The sequence below is a fragment of the Sus scrofa genome, chromosome 3 (assembly GCF_054392235.1).
Source record: "Sus scrofa isolate SSC_HxYL_T2T_F1_AM1 chromosome 3, Sscrofa_HxYL_maternal_Yorkshire_Landrace_v2.0, whole genome shotgun sequence".
NCBI lineage: Eukaryota > Metazoa > Chordata > Mammalia > Artiodactyla > Suidae > Sus > Sus scrofa.
This window is the reverse complement of record NC_139385.1, coordinates 119,227,070-119,242,978: the sequence shown is the minus strand read 5'-3', so window position 1 is coordinate 119,242,978 and position 15,909 is coordinate 119,227,070. Positions and strand designations below refer to the sequence as shown.

At 38.7% G+C, this 15,909-nt stretch overlaps 1 protein-coding gene across 46 annotated transcripts in view; it reads left to right on the top strand.

The window, feature by feature from the left end:
- BIRC6 (baculoviral IAP repeat containing 6) overlaps positions 1 to 14,814 on the top strand; it is a 256,491-nt gene extending 241,677 nt beyond the window's left edge. For all 46 annotated transcript variants that reach the window (XR_014842325.1, XR_014842324.1, XR_014842323.1 and 43 more), the window contains 3 exons: positions 3,029 to 3,217; positions 10,281 to 10,415; positions 13,950 to 14,814. Coding sequence is in view for 42 of the 46 variants with exons in the window: in XM_085019687.1 (XP_084875813.1) it covers positions 3,029 to 3,217; positions 10,281 to 10,415; positions 13,950 to 14,129 (504 nt within the window). In the remaining 4 variants the exon portion in view is untranslated. The remainder of the gene's footprint in view (positions 1 to 3,028; positions 3,218 to 10,280; positions 10,416 to 13,949) is intronic.
- The last annotated feature ends 1,095 nt before the right edge of the window (positions 14,815 to 15,909 follow it).

Genomic DNA, 15,909 nt, shown 5'->3' with positions numbered 1-15,909 from the left:
CACTTGAGTGGCCTGATAGAAGAGCATACAACTGGGTTAAAATTTTTGTTTGACACACATAATGAAAGAAAGCTATTATGTGGTTCTTGATTTAGTCAGTCTCTGAATAAATTATAGTGAGAACATATTAAAGTTTTATGGATGCTAACATAAAGCTAGAGAGGAGAGGGAGAGTAAATTCAGGCTATGCATAAAAGTTTTTGTGACTCCTGACTTTGTGAAAAGACCAAAGAATTGACTAAAAATCAATGACTTAAATTGTGGAATGAAAATATATTCTTTTTATTATTAGTTCAAGTATCACTATAGGTATATAATATAATGTAGTATATAGTTGATGTTTCTCTTATAATTACCATCTTAACTCATTTTCTAAGACTACTCTTTAGCCAGTTGTAGCTATGATGAACATTGGGGGTTTTTTTGGTTTGATCCAGGAAACTCTTTTATTTAAGTTTTGTTGATCAAAATAGAATTCACCTGACACCATTTTCACGTAACTCTATTACACAGGTTAAAACATGCTGGTTTTAGAGTAGAAGTGATTTTGTTTTGCATTTTGCCATCTTCTGGATGCCTATTGTCATTTTCTCTCCAAGAAAGAATAGCTCTTGTGTATTAGTTATATTTACTTCTGAGCCCTACATTTTGTACCCCTGATCCTGTCCCCCCTCCAAAAAGAAGCTTATTTAATTCTCACAGTCATCCTATAATGTAAGTATGTATTACCCCTGTTTTACAGATGAAAAGAAATGGATTCTGAGGGGATGAAGTTTCTCAGAGCTAGATAAACCCTGTTAATTTTGAGCACTGAAAATCAGATTCTTTTAAAAAAGAGAAAATTTTTTTTCCCAAGGATTTATTTACTGTTTTTTAATGCCAGTGTTTTGAAGTTGTAAAGTGTGCTACGAAATACAATGAGTAAACAGGTCAGGTAATTCAAGACTCCAGAAATTCCATAAAATGAATGTTTTAACTCCTAAATAGCTGAGTACACTGAAGAAAAATTAAGTGGCATTTATATATCTCCTAAAAGGAACATGTTTAAAAAGTAAATAGAAGATGCCCTTAAAAAGTAAATACAAGAGTTCCCGTCGTGGCGCAGTGGTTAACGAATCCGACTAGGAACCATGAAGTTGCGGGTTCAATCCCTGGCCTCGCTTAGTGGGTTAAAGGATCTGGCGTTGCCATGAACTGTGTCGTAGGTTGCAGACGTGGCTCGGATCCCGCACTGCTGTGTCTGTGGTGTAGGCCGGCGGCTATGGCTCCGATTCGACCCCTAGCCTGGGCACTTCCATATGCCGCTGCTGGAGCGGCCCTAGAAAAAGCAAAAAGACCAAAAAAAAAAAAAAAAAAGTAAATACATGATGTCACCTAGTGATAAAATAACGTGTTACAAATTATTCTTTGCATTTAATTCCAAGAAATATTGTTCTGCTAGTAAATGTCTTTGTTGTTGTCAAATGCAAACTTGATAATTCAGTGTATTTTTTCTTAATCTTTTGAATCTACAACTGCCTGAGATTTATAAAACTATATATTGTGTCTCAAAGAAGGTGAGGTAGATTGAGTAACTGAATCTTATGTTACAGAATTTCTTTCTCTGCCTTTGTGGAAAATGGAGATATACCCTACTCATATAGGAGGAAGAGTATTTAAAAGGGAAGAGGAGAGTTCCCATCATGGCTCAGTGGTTAACGAACCCAACTCGTATCCATGAGGATGTGGGTTCTGTCCCTGGTCTCGATCAGTGATTTGGGGATCCAGCGTTGCCGTGAGCTGTGGTGTAGGTTTCAGACCCAGCTCATATCCTGCGTTGTTGTGCCTGTGGCATAGGCCAGCAGCTACAGCTCCAGTTGGACCCCTAGCCTGGGAACCTCCATATGCCACAGGCCCGGCCCTAAAAAGACAATAAAAGGTGGGGGGAGGAGGAAAGGAACTAATAAATATTACCCTGGAAGGTTATTTCGGAAGTGTCAGATTTAAGAAAAAGTATATAGCCAAGGAAAATCCCTTTCCTTCAGTAATATGTTTAGTTTCAAATTATGAGATCTTTGCTTCAGAATTATATAGGTGTGGGGTTTTGTATTTTTGGTTTTTTTGTTTGTTTGGTTTTTGGTTTGTTTTCTTTTTTTTTTTTTTGTACGTAGAGTTGACCTTGGTCTCTATAACATGGTTACTTGAGGTCATATTTAAGCTTATCTGTTCTTAGGTCATATATTTCAGGTTCAAGTTCCCATTTTTAAAATTATCTAAGAAAATATATCCCTTTTCATCTAAGATGCGTATCTTTGACATTGTTCAATCATATTTCCTAGTGAAAATGAACTACTGCTAATCCTTTCTCATTTATGAGGGGGGCAGATTGTATCTAATGTTTTCTTTCCTCCAAAGATGTCATATTAGCTAGTTATATAAATATATTAGCTAGCAGTATTCTATTAACTAAGAAGGAGCTCTCTCAATGTTTTTTACATCTGGAAAAACAAACCTGGTATGTAAGTAGGGGGTCAGAGGTGGTATTAGAGCTATGTCATTTTGCCAATGAAAGCATCTAGTAATAAGATTTTTGTGGTACTGTGAAAGTTAGTTTTCCTTGGAATGAAAGTAAAGACTGCCTCACATGTAGATTTCCTTACAGTGAATGTTTTTAAGAGTACATGGTCAGCTTTATACTCTTTTAAGAGTGAGGACAGTTTGGGCAAAATGATGTCTAAAGTGGTATGAGATATATATAAACAAGTGTTTTTTAATAGTTTCAGGAAATAGCATCTTTATACCTATTTTTCTTTTTCCGTTTTTAAGGATTTCAACATGATACATAAATATTATATAATATTCTACTTTGCCTGTTTTAATATTGCTTTGATAATAAAGTATTTGAGTGTCGTAATTATTAACATTGATTTTATGGTGATAAAAATATGTGGAAGTACATATTAAAAGGGGCTCCTGGTTGATAAAGCAAGATATTTATTTACTGGGGGTACATTCCATCATAACTGTTCTTTCTTTCTTTGTTCCTCAGGTGTTGGTGTCTGTTCAGTCTCTTATATTAGTAGCTGAGCCTTATTTTAATGAACCAGGATATGAACGGTCTAGAGGCACTCCCAGTGGCACACAGAGTTCTCGAGAATACGATGGGAACATTCGACAAGCTACGGTTAAGTGGGCAATGCTAGAACAAATCAGAAACCCTTCACCATGTTTTAAAGAGGTATGTTTAATAAAATTAATGGGAATACTTTATTAAAGACATCATATAGTACAGTGTGTTGGTATTGTACTTGCATTTATATTTAGAGTATCTGCGGTATACTAAACTTTACTATCATTTTTAATTTAAAAATTTGGTAATAATGTAGTACCGATGAGTTTTTTAAATTATTTACTTCCTAAAAGGCATCTGACTATATTTTGGGACAGTTTAATTAATTCCTTATTTTTCATGACTACCATTCTACTAGCTTACTGGAGGTGGTAGTTATGTTAGTGTATGCTAGAATATGTTACTAAAAATACTCCTCATGAAAATACTCTCTTTTTCACTAGAAACTAAGACACTCTCTAGTTGTCTTGCAAAACTAAGACACTCTCTAGTTGTCTTTTCCCTTATATTAATATCTGTGTAAACACTGAAGAAAAGACATTTTCTTTTCTTTAGGAATAAGTTGGGCTTAGTTTCTGAAACCTGTCTTGATACTGTCAGGTGCTTTTATTTTATCACATCCTGAAATGTGGCTCTCTCTTTTCCTGTGCTTAGTTAGTGCTCCTTAGTTTGGCTACAGTATGAGTAGATTTTTTTCCCTGTCGTATCAGATTACATCATCACATCTTTAAATTTGCTATGCAACACTTTCCTTTCCTGAATTGTTTCTCTTGATCATCAGTTTCTTAGTTTGTACTAGAAACTCAGCATTTTAGAGAAAAAATTGGCATGTTTACCTGACAGAGTATTGCTCTTTAAGTAAGCAAATATGGGATTACTGTGTCGCATTATGCCTGTAGCCTTCCTCATCAAGTAGCATTGATGAATAGACCCTGAAGGAATGTAAAGATGCTTTGTCCTTTGTTATTATTAAGTGAAAATTTACATTTTGAATAACAAAGTTTGGTTTTTTGTTTTTTGGTCTTTTTTTTGCTAAGGCTTGCATTCAAGGCTGTCGGAAATCACTTTTCCTAATATTACAGGAAATACAAAAGTTGCATTTCTTTATGCTCTTAAGCATAATAATCTGTTTTCAAGCTCGGGTTACTTATATTAGGTAGTTCATTTTGCAACCATGTCAAATATCAGCTGTAACTCAGTACTGCACTAAGGTACTCTGAACTAAAGGAAAGATGAAACTCAGTTCCTGCCCCTTGAAAAACTTATATTCCTCCTGTTTATATCATAAATTAATTTCTTCAGTGCCCTTCAGACTCAGATAATGAATCTAAATACATAAACTACTTGACAAGTCTAGTAGAACGTATGATAGCCACCTCAAACTTAACAATTATAAAACTGTACTCTTGATTTTTCCTTCCTTTCTTCTCTCAGTAAAAGCACCATTGCCTAAGCCCAAAATCCAAACCATCTGTGGCTTCATTCTTTTTCTCACATACAAGATTCAGTCTATTAACAGATTTGGCTTTACCATTCAAAACATAATCAGAACTTGGTGATGATATCATCAACATTGTCATATGATCTAGCAGTCCCACTCTTAGGCATTTATTCGGAGAAAACTATAATTCAAAAAGATGCATGCACCCCATTGTTCATAGCAGTATTATTTACAGTAGTGACATCATGGAAACAACCTAAATGTCCACTGACAGAGGAATGGACAAAGGCGTGGTACATATATACAATGGAATACTATTTGGTCATAAAGAAGAATGAAATAATGCCATTTGTAACAAAATGGGTAGACCTGGAGATTATTACTGAATGAAGTAAATCAGACACATAAGGACAAATACCCCATGATACCACTTATATGTAGAATCTAAAATATGATTCAAATGACCTTATTTACAAAACAGATACAGACTCACAGGCATAGAAACAAAGTTATGGTTTCCAGAGGGGGAAACGGGCCAGCGTGGGATAACGTAGAAGTTTGGGATTAGCTGATACAAACTACTGTATAGAGAGTAGATAAACAACAAAGGCATACTGCATATCAGGAGGAACTATAGTCAATCTATTATAATAAACCATAATGGAATAGAATATGTAAAAGAACACATATATTTATCTATGTATATATGTGTGTGTATAACTGAATCACTTTCCTGTATTCCGGAAACTAACACAACATTGTAAATCAACCATTCTCCAATAAATATACATCTTTGCTATGGCCAGCCTATTTTAAGCCGCCATTATCTATTGTTTGAATAACTGAAATAATTATCTAACTGATTTCCCTGCTTCTACTTGAGTCCTTCTGCAGCAATTCTCCACACATAATCAGATCATCTCACTCCAGTGACTTCCCATTAAATGAAGAAGAAAACACAAGTCCTTACCTTAGCCTGCAAAACTACATTGTCTGACTCCTGTCTGCCTCTCCTTCAGCATCTGTGAGAATTTCAAGACTTTTGTTACCAACTGCTAGGATGAGGAGCACCTGGAGTTCTAGTAGACTTTATGATGAAAATATAAATAGGCATAGCCTGTGTGGAAAACCCTTAGGCATGTAGTAAGCTGAATATATATATATATGCTTTATGACTAACAATTCCACTCCTTAGCATATGCTTAATAGAAACTACATACGTATGAGGTGTAGAGAAAAGTTTAATTCATAATTGCTAAAACTGGAAACAGTCCAATTGTCCATCAGTATAATGAATGGACAAATTATGGAATAGTCATAAAATGGAATACAGCTATGTAAATGAGTGAATTCCTTTACATATTAACATGGGCAGATATCATAAATACAATAAAGAGCATAAGAAGCCAGGCTCAAGATTGCATTCCATACGATTCCATTTATAAAAAGTTCAAAAAAAGAGTTAAACTACCATAAGAGTAAAGTCAACATAGTGTATATTTTTGGATGAAAGTTGATGGTGAGAAGTCACACAAGGAGGGCCTTCTGGCACGCCTGGTAATGTTATGTTTCTTATTTGAGTAGAGGTTATCGTTGGGGTGTTCACTGTAGGAAAGTGAATTCAATTGTACACATGATTTGAGCACTTTTCTCAAATTTTATATACGTGTAATCTTCAATTTTTAAATGTATCGAAAAAATTGTAAGTATACATACGCAGTTAACATAATTTGTTGGATCATGCTTAAAATTTTTTTTTTTTTTTTCTGGAAGAATAAGCGGTTGGCACAGGGGACTCAGAATAGGGGCATGACTTTTACAAACAGCAAATAAGTATAATTTGAAACAATAATCCTTCATTGTCTAATTTTCCCAGTCAGATGTGACTTGCTAGTCTTTGAATTCCTTGGGCTTTGTTTTTGTTGTTTATTGTTGTTTTGTTTTGTTTTTATCTTTCTAGGGCTACACCAGCAGTATATGGAATTTCCTAGGCCAGGGGTGGAATTGGAGTTGTAGCCGCCGGCCTCCACCACAGCCACAGCAACTTGGGATCCAAGCCCTGTCTGCGACTTACACCACAGCTCACAGCACCTCCGGATCCTTAACCCACTGAGTGAGGCCAGGTATCAAACCTGCGTCCTCATGGATGCTATTCAGATTCGTTTCCGCTGAGCCACGGCAGGAACTCCTTGTTTTGTATTTTATTTTTTGGCTACCCCGGCTAGGGATTAAACCTGCGCCACAGTTGTGTCAACGATGGATCCTTAATGTGCTGCACCAGAAGGGAACTTCCTGTTTGTTTTTGGTTTTTTTAGTTTTTATTTTTATGGTAACACTGCATGTGGGAGTTCGCTGGCCAGGGACTGAATCTGAGCCACAGTCACAGCAACCCTGGGTTCTAGGCTGGGGATCGAACGCAAACCTCTGCAACAACCCGTGCCTCTGTCGTAGGATTCTTAACCGCTGCACTGTGGTGGGAATGCCTATCTTTTTTTTAAAAAGTATCTTTTTCTTGTGCACTCATCTCCCATTTGTTTTTTTGATTATCACAGCTCTTTGTGTCCGATTGTGTCTTACTCTTTTTTATCCCTGTAGGCATCAAACTCAGTAACTTATTGGTATATTGCATCCATTCCTGGGTTTTCCTAATGATTTTTTTCCCTTGTGGATATTAATCCCTTTTCTTCAGGGCAGTGTAATAAGGAGCTTCCCCAGTATACAGAATAATATGTCCAAATTGATCTATTTTCTAGCTAAAATTTGTCAAAAATAGACTCTTACTACTTACAGAGAAATATTACTGTTTTTCAAGGACAAAATGTAACTTTTTTTAAATCAAAGTATAGTTGATTTACCATGTTGTGTTAATTTCTGCTGCACAGCAAACTGATTCAGTTGTACACATATACCTTCTTACTTTAAAGTATTCTTTTCCATTAGGATTTATCATAGGATATTGAATATAGTTCCCTGTACAATACACTAAGACCTTGTTTATCCACTCCATATATAACAGCTTACATCTTAGTAACCCCAACCTCCCTCCTTGAGAACCTGCAAGACTCTTCTCATGTCCATGAGTCTGTTTCTGTTTCATGGATAGGTTAATCTGTGTCATTTAAAAAAAATTTTTTTAATAGCCACACCTGTGGCATATGGAAGTCCCCAAGTCAGGGATTGAATCTGAGCTCTAGTTGAGACCTACATCACAGATGCAGCAGTGCTGGTTCCTTTAACCCACTGCACCAGGCCAGGGATTGAACCAGCACAGAGACAAGCTGGTCAGTAACCCATGGTGCCGCAGTGGGAACTCCTGCATCATATTTTAGATTCTACACAAGTGGTGTCATATGGTATTTGCCTTTCCCTTTCTTACTTCACTTAGTATGGTAATCTCTCGGTCCATCCATGTTGCTGCAAATGGCATTATTCATTATTATGGCAGAGTAGTATTCCACTGTGTGCATATATGTGTGTGTATCACATCCTCTGCATCCATTCATTTGTTAATGGTCATTTAGATTGTTTCCATGTCTTGGCTGTTGTGAATAGTGCTGCTCTGAACGCTGGAGTGCCTGTATCTTTTTTTTTTTTTTTTTTTTTGTCTTTTTTTTTTTTTGCCATTTCTTGGGCTGCTCCTGCGGCATATGGAGGTTCCCAGGCTAGGGGGTCTAATCAGAGCTGTAGCTGCCAGCCTACGCCAGAGCCACAGCAACACAGGATCCGAGCTGTGTCTGCGACCTACACCACAGCTCACGGCAACGCCGGATCCTTAACCCACTGAGCAAGGGCAGGGATCGAACCCGCAACCTCATGGTTCCTAGTCGTATTCGTTAACCACTGTGCCACGACGGGAACTCCTGGAGTGCCTGTATCTTTTTGTGTCTCTTTCTCTCTCTCTTTTTTTTTGTTTTTTTGGGGGGTTTTTTTTGTTTTATTGTTTTTAGGGCCACACCCAAGGCATATAGAAGTTCCCAGGTGAGGGATTGAATCAGAGCTGCAGCTGCTGGCCTACACCACAGCCACAGCAATCCCAGATCCGAGCCTCATCTATGACCTACACCACAGCTCACGGCAATGCCAGATCCCCAACCCAGAGTGAGGCCAGGGATGGAACCCGCATCCTCATGGATACTAGTCAGATTCGTTTCTGCTTTGCCACAACAGGAGAATTACAGTTTTGTCCAGATGTATGCCCAGGAGTGGAATTATCGGATCATGTGGTAATTCTGTTTTAAGTTTTCTGAGGATCCTTCATACTGTTGTCCATGATGGTTGCACAAACTTTACATTCCCACCAACAGTGTAGGGGGGCCTCCCTTTTCTCCACACCCTCCCCAGCATTTGTTATTTGTAGACTTTTTGATGATGGTCATTCTGACCAGTGTGAGGCAGTACCTCATTGTAGTTTTGATTTGCATTTCTCTGATAATTAGTGATGTATATCATCTTTTCATGTGCCTCTTGGCCATCGGAATATCTTCCTTGAAGTGTTTATTTAAGTTTTCCGCCCATTTTTTGATTGGTTTTTTTTTTTGTTTTTTTGGGTTTTTTTTTTGCTATTGATTTATAAAAGAATTTTAAAAATCTGAAATGTAAAGCATATTTATCACAAGAAAATTAACTTCATGAAATAAAATTTTAAATCAGAGTTCCCATCGTGGCGCAGTGGAAACGAATCCGACTAGGAACCATGAAGTTGTGGGTTCAATCCCTGGCCTTGCTCAGTGGGTTAAGGATCCGGCACTGCCGTGAGCCAGGGTGTAGGTTGCAGAGATGGCTTGGATCTGGCATTGCTGTGGTTGTGGTGTAGGCTGGGAACCTCCACATGCTGTGGGTGTGGCCCTAAAAAGACCAAAAAAAAATTTTTTTAAATCAACTGTGCTTCAATAAAACTTTTAAAAATGGGGAAAAAAATGAAAAGATACAATAAAATCTTGTTCCTAGATTAACCAGAAGAGTAAGAGAGTAATAATAATGCCTCTTTTAGGGCTATGTTTTGATTTCTTTTGATTTCTTGAATCTCTGTAACATTTAGTGACTCTTTACTCATCTAGGTGTTCTTTGAATTCTTTGTTTGTTTGTTTGTTTGTTTAGGGCCGCACGGGCAGCACGTGGAGGTTCCCAGGCTAGGGATCGAATCCGAGCTGTAGCTGCCGGCTTACGCCACAGCCACAACAACACAGGATCCGACCTGCAGGATCCTACACCACAGCTCCTGGCAACAGCTGGTCATTAACCCATTGAGTGAGGCCAGGGCTCAAACCTGCATTCTCATGGACATTAGTTCAGATTTGTTTCTGCTGAGCCACGCTGGGATCTCCGAGCTCTGTGTTAAAGATAGAAATTGACAGTTTTTCCATTGTCAGTACTTTTCCCCTGCTTATTCATTTATTTACATCCATCTGCTAACTCTATTGCCTTATATATGTCTTATGTTCTCTAGGTAAGATTAACTATTGAAATGTCTGAGTGGGATTGGGCATTATTTTCTTTTGTAGAACCGAATATTTCAGCACATGTTATATGATGTCAAAATCCTGATTCTTCCCTGAATTCTTCCCTACATTCCCATTACAGTGTATGAGTTCGGCACACTGAGTTTTATGGAGAGGAAAAAAAAATAAATGCAGTTTCTTTTAAATTTCATTTATTTGTAATGCCACGTACATTGTCTTTTTAAATTCTGACCTGAACACATTTTGTTCTCTTGCTTGTTTTGTTTTTAAGGTTATACATAAACATTTTTATTTGAAAAGAGTTGAGATCATGGCCCAGTGTGAGGAGTGGATTGCAGACATCCAGCAGTACAGCAGTGATAAGCGGGTGGGCAGAACTATGTCTCACCATGCAGCAGCTCTCAAGGTGCGTGATCCTTCCTCACCGGAGCCTTGTTGGTGGCCTTAAAAGAAGAGTTATATAATCACTGATAGAACTGTGATCACTTGAAAGAAACATTAAATTTATTATTTTAAGTTCAGAAGCTATCCAGAGGTCTACAGAAAAGATGTTCCTTTTGACAATGAACTGACATTTCCTAAAATTAAAAATGAGTGCAGGGACTGAGCCAACAGAGTGTCATAGAGTTGTTTGCAGATTTTGGCACCAAAATGTGCTTCATGAGTGACTGTTTTTATTCCTTTAACTGTTGCCCTCGCCCTCTTACCTTCCAGAATTTTATTACATGGAGTAATGAGGGAGATGGAAGTTGCAAAGTCTCCAGCAACTGATTGGTGGAAGCAGCTATGATGCAGCCCTGTTTTGGGGGAGGCGAGCACTTGTTTTCCATGTGGGCATTCACAGAATAGCTGTTGTAGATCATGACGGTTTGGGAGACTTATTTTTGTATGTGGAAATCATACCTTGAATAGCCACCCTTTTTTCCCTGCCTTGCGATATCTGTCTTCACTCACCTCTGTTCCTTTTATCCTCTACCAATTATGTTCATCTGTACAAGCTCCTTTCCTTCTAACTTTAAAAGTATCTTCACTTAAAATGATTAGATAATGACAGTAAGAATCTATTTCATCTGTAAGCTCCTCTTCTCATGCTCTAATTCTTTCAGTATGTTTTTGTTTTACTCTTTTCCCGAATGCTTGTGTATCTGAAGGATTACTATTTGGCCCTCCGGGCTGTTTTATTCTCTTTCTCTATTGTTGTATCTGCACCCCAGCATTGGCTGTTTACTCTTTAAAAATGACTTTTCAGGAGTTCCCATTGTAGCTCAGCGGGTTAAGAACCTGACATAGTGTCCTTGAGGATGTGGGTTCAATCCCGGGCCTTGCTTAGGGGGTTAAGGATCTGGCATTGCTGTGGCTATGGTGAAGGCTGGCAGCTGCAGCTCTGATTTGGCCTCTGGCCCAGGAACTTCCATATGTTGCAGATATGGCCCTAAAAAGGGGGAGGGGGAAAGACTTTTCACATTGTTGTCTGCTCTTAGCTTTCTCAAAGTCATATTACTGGCATTATTACTTGGGTATCCTGTCATCACTTCATTCAGGATCTAAAATTAGAATTTAACTTTCCTCCAGTCAGATCTTCTAACTTTATTTACTTAATTTTTTGACAACTTTTTTGTCTTAAAGTCTTCGGATATTTTTTCACTCCCTCTTCATCTAGTACACCTACCTGGTCAGTGCTAGGTCCTGTCAGGGCTGCCTTCATAAGAGTAAAAACCCCTCCCTGCCCTGTCCCCATTTTTCTATTCAGTTCTCATAGTTCAGTCTTCCTTGCCGTAGGTTTTCCCCTTTCCAGTTCTTTCTACAGCACATAACCAGGTTGATCCTCCCCATATGTGTGTTGATATATGGCTTTCTCTTACACAAAACCTCAGTGGCGAAGGCCCAGCTTTCTTTAACTTTGTTATTTTAGTCAGTTTCATGCTTACATCTCAAGTTTTTATTCTCTGTTTCTGTGCCACCTTGTTTTGGAAATTTCTATCCCCGAATGAGTCCAAATTTATATCATTTCAGGTGTAGTTTTGCTGCTGAATGCTACTTGAGGAAAGTATGCAGCGATTCAGTTTGATTTCACAATAAAGGCATAGTATTCCCACGTCAAGGGCCTTTATAATCATCAGGGTTTTTTCTTCATCCCTAGTGTTTTCTCCTATTGTCCACAGTGGAAGGAAAATTGGGGCTAGAAAATATTTGAGTTACCAGCATGGATAAATATGCTTTGAAACCTTATAAATGGCTATAAATGTGTAGTTGTCTTAATCTTGTTTATAAGTCTTATACCTCCCACCAAAATTAAGGCTCTGGGAGTTCCCGTCATGGTTCAGCAGTTAACGAACCTGACTAGTGTCCATGAGGATGCAGGTTCTATCCCTGGCTTCGCTCAGTGGGTTAAGGTTCCGGCCTTGCCATGAGCTATGGTGTAGCTCACAGATGCAGCTTGGATCCCGCATTGCTGCGCCTCCAGCATAGGCCAGTGGCTACAGCTCCAAGTGGACCTCTAGCCTAGGAACCTCCATATGCCTCGGGTGTGGCCCCAAAAAGACAAAAAAAAATCAAGGCTCTAAAGTTCAGAGACATATGGTCGGTCCTCCCATATCCACAGGGGATTGGTCCAGGACCCTTTGCAGATGCCAAAATCCACAGACACTCAAATCCCTTAGATAAAACAGCATACTACATTAGCTCTCTCTATCCCACTGTATTGCCTTCTATTACTCAGCACTTTTACATTGTTATTGTTGAACACAGCGCCTTCTTCTCTGTTGGTTAATTTTCACAGTCAGTTATTGACACAACTAATTTTCAGAGCCCTTGCTGTGAGATTTGAGATCATTTCTCTCCCACTAGAAAATTAAAAACTAAAATTTAGTGTTTGTAGACAACCAACTTCTGTATTAACTTCTCTACATCAGAGTTCCCGTTGTGGCTCAGTGGTAACAAACCTGACTAGTGCCCATGACGATGCAGGTTTGATCTCTGGCCTCACTCAGTGGATTAAGGATCCAGCATTGCTGTGAGCTGTAGTATAGGTCACAGATGTGGCTTGGATCCCACTGTTGCTTTGGCTGTAGCACAGTCTGGGGCTGTGGCTCCAGTTCGACCCCTAGCCTGGGAACTTCCATGTGCCGCAGGTGTGCCTCTAAAAAGCAAAAAAACCGCAAAAAACCAAAAAACCACACACTACGTCTTTCCCTAAATTGCAGTGTAGGGGAATAAAATGTTATGTAATCTCTCTAGAACTTCTTCTTCATTTGCTTACATTTTTAACACTTCTAATGATAAAATTATTTCTAAGGTGTATTCCAAGCATTACATGAGATAATGAGTATGAAACATTCTACAAACATTCACCGTAGGGCCTCGTACCTGGTAAATTCTCTTTTCATTCACTGAAACAGCAGTGGGTTTATTTAAATATATGGACTTGTCTTTTTCCCAAAAACATTTAGTCAGAGGCAGCATGTATTACAAATCAAGAGGTTCTCTTTAATTTGAAAGAGTGTTTGTGGGAAGTTCCCTTGTAGCACAGCAGGTTAAGGACATGGAGTTGTTGCAGTTGTGGCACAAGCTGCAGCTGCAACACAGGTTTGGTCCCTGGCCGGGGAACTTCCACGTGCCCCAGTTGCAGCCAAAAAGAAAAAAAAAAAAAAGAGTCTATGTGGCCCATGACTAGTATCTGTAAGCCATCAGCAATGTTGTTTCTGCTACAGAAACGTTAGTACGGTCTGTGGGCATGCTACTCAGTACTCTGGGCTTAGCAGCAACAGCAATTATTTTGCAAGTAGATATTTTTGCCAGTTTTGTTCACTACCTTTTAGAGTAGCTGGCATAAGGAAGATCCTCAGTGTGTTGAGCTTTGCTTTAAATGCCATTCCTCCCTCCAGTGCTGTGCTAGAATCCAAGGGTTACCGTTCTAACATCATTCATTTTCCTTGCATAGCGTCACACTGCTCAGCTCCGGGAAGAGCTGCTGAAACTCCCCTGTCCCGAGGGCCTGGACCCTGATGCCGATGATGCCTCGGAGATGTGCAGTGCCACAGCCGGTGCTGAGGAGACGCTAATGCATGATCAGGTCAAACCCAGCAGCAGTAAAGAGCTCCCCAGTGACTTCAAATTATGAGCTGTGTTGATACGGACTTCATAGACACAAAGGCTTTGAAGCACAAGCCAAATATGTCAATATTTGTATGTAAGAAACTAATTATGTAATAGGTAATGAAACTGAAACTATACTACGCCCTTAAGGAGATCCAGTTTAATTCAAGGTGATCTTTTATTTACCTGTACAAGAGTGTAAACTTTTTTGTGCTTTTATTTTTCAATTGTGAGAACCACTGATTGGTATGTTCAACAAATTTGTGTATACAAAGAAATGGATAAATCACTGATATATAAGGGAAACTACCTTAGGAAAGAATGTTTACTGAATGTTTATTTTTTTTTTTTTTTACTGTAGAGTGAGGGGTTGTTAACAAAGAATATATATTGGTCATTCTTACAACTACTATTTAAAGTCAGCAACTTTTCACTGAATTTGATAGATTTTATGTTTGGCCATATCTTCATGCTCATATTTGATTTCTGAAGACCTCCTACATACACTTCAATAAAAGTTAAATGGACCTACTCCCTCTTTTTTGATTTTCTGGTACATTTTTTAAATGATAAATCTGCCATAAAATGCATTATAGCTGGAAACTTGCACTTGTATGGATGAATTTATTACATTCAACGTATTTAATTTTATGCCTTCTAATTCTAAGATGCAGAAAAATAAATGAACATGATTTTATTCTATGCCAACATTTGGGCCTGTGAATGTATCCGTTATTTGAATTTAAGTATATGAAAAAAAAGGGTCAACTTGAAAAGTCACTCTAAACTGAATTTTTCCTAAAGGGCTCCTTTTTTCCTGGACTCTCTGGTTTTATGGCTAACGTCACATGTATGTATTAAACACTGAGGCTCTGTAGAGCAGAGAGGATGGACCTCTCTGGTGCTGTTACAGTACATTCTGTACCTGCCATATAGGCTCATTTTCATGCAAACTCTTCCTAGAGCCAAATAAATAAAGACTTAGGTGTATTAGTATGTCTTGTTTCTAAAACAGTTTGCCATCTTTTGAAATGCTATTTCTACAAAAAGTTGGACACTTTGAAGACCTACCCATGGGAGAAGAACAATTTGACAAAGGAAAAGCGACGGTGATTCTTGAGGGCATTTATGTAAAGTAAGCTGGCGTGTGGGAACCCTGAATCTGGAGCCGATTGTGAGGAGAAGCTCTGTCCCTCTGTGAAAGTGAGTTGCTCTTTGAAGGAAAAGGGGAACTAGGAGGGACATGATACTCTCTCAGCAGGGCCCTGATCTCCTTAAAGTGGATGGTGTGGCCAGGGAATCAGCCGTTTTGAAATAGGACGTTAGGTCTGGTGTGATTACACCAAGCACGACAAAACTCAAGTCAGTTTAGTGTGGCAGACGCGTCAATTAAATGTCACTAGCAGACATCCTAGCTTATATCTCAGTATAAAATTATCAGCAGTAAGAGTTCCTGTGGTGGCTCAGTGGTGGCAAGTGTGACTAGTATCCATGAAGACGGAGGTTAGGTCCCTGGACTTGCACAGTGGGTTAAGGATCCAGTGCTGCCGTGAGCTGTGGTGTAGGTCTGAGGCTCAGATCCCGAGTTGCTGTGGCTGTGGTGTAGGGTAGCATCTGTAGCTCCTATTCGACCCTAGCCCAGGAACTTCCATATGCCGTGGGTGCAGCCCTTAAAAAAAAAAAAAAAAAAAGGCAGTGAAAGGACAGTCATCAGTCCTCTAGGCTTTTTGGCTTTTGTTTTTTGTTCTGTTAGGGATAGATGATAAAAGTATCTATGCGAGTGTATTGTTTGCCTCCAATTTTGG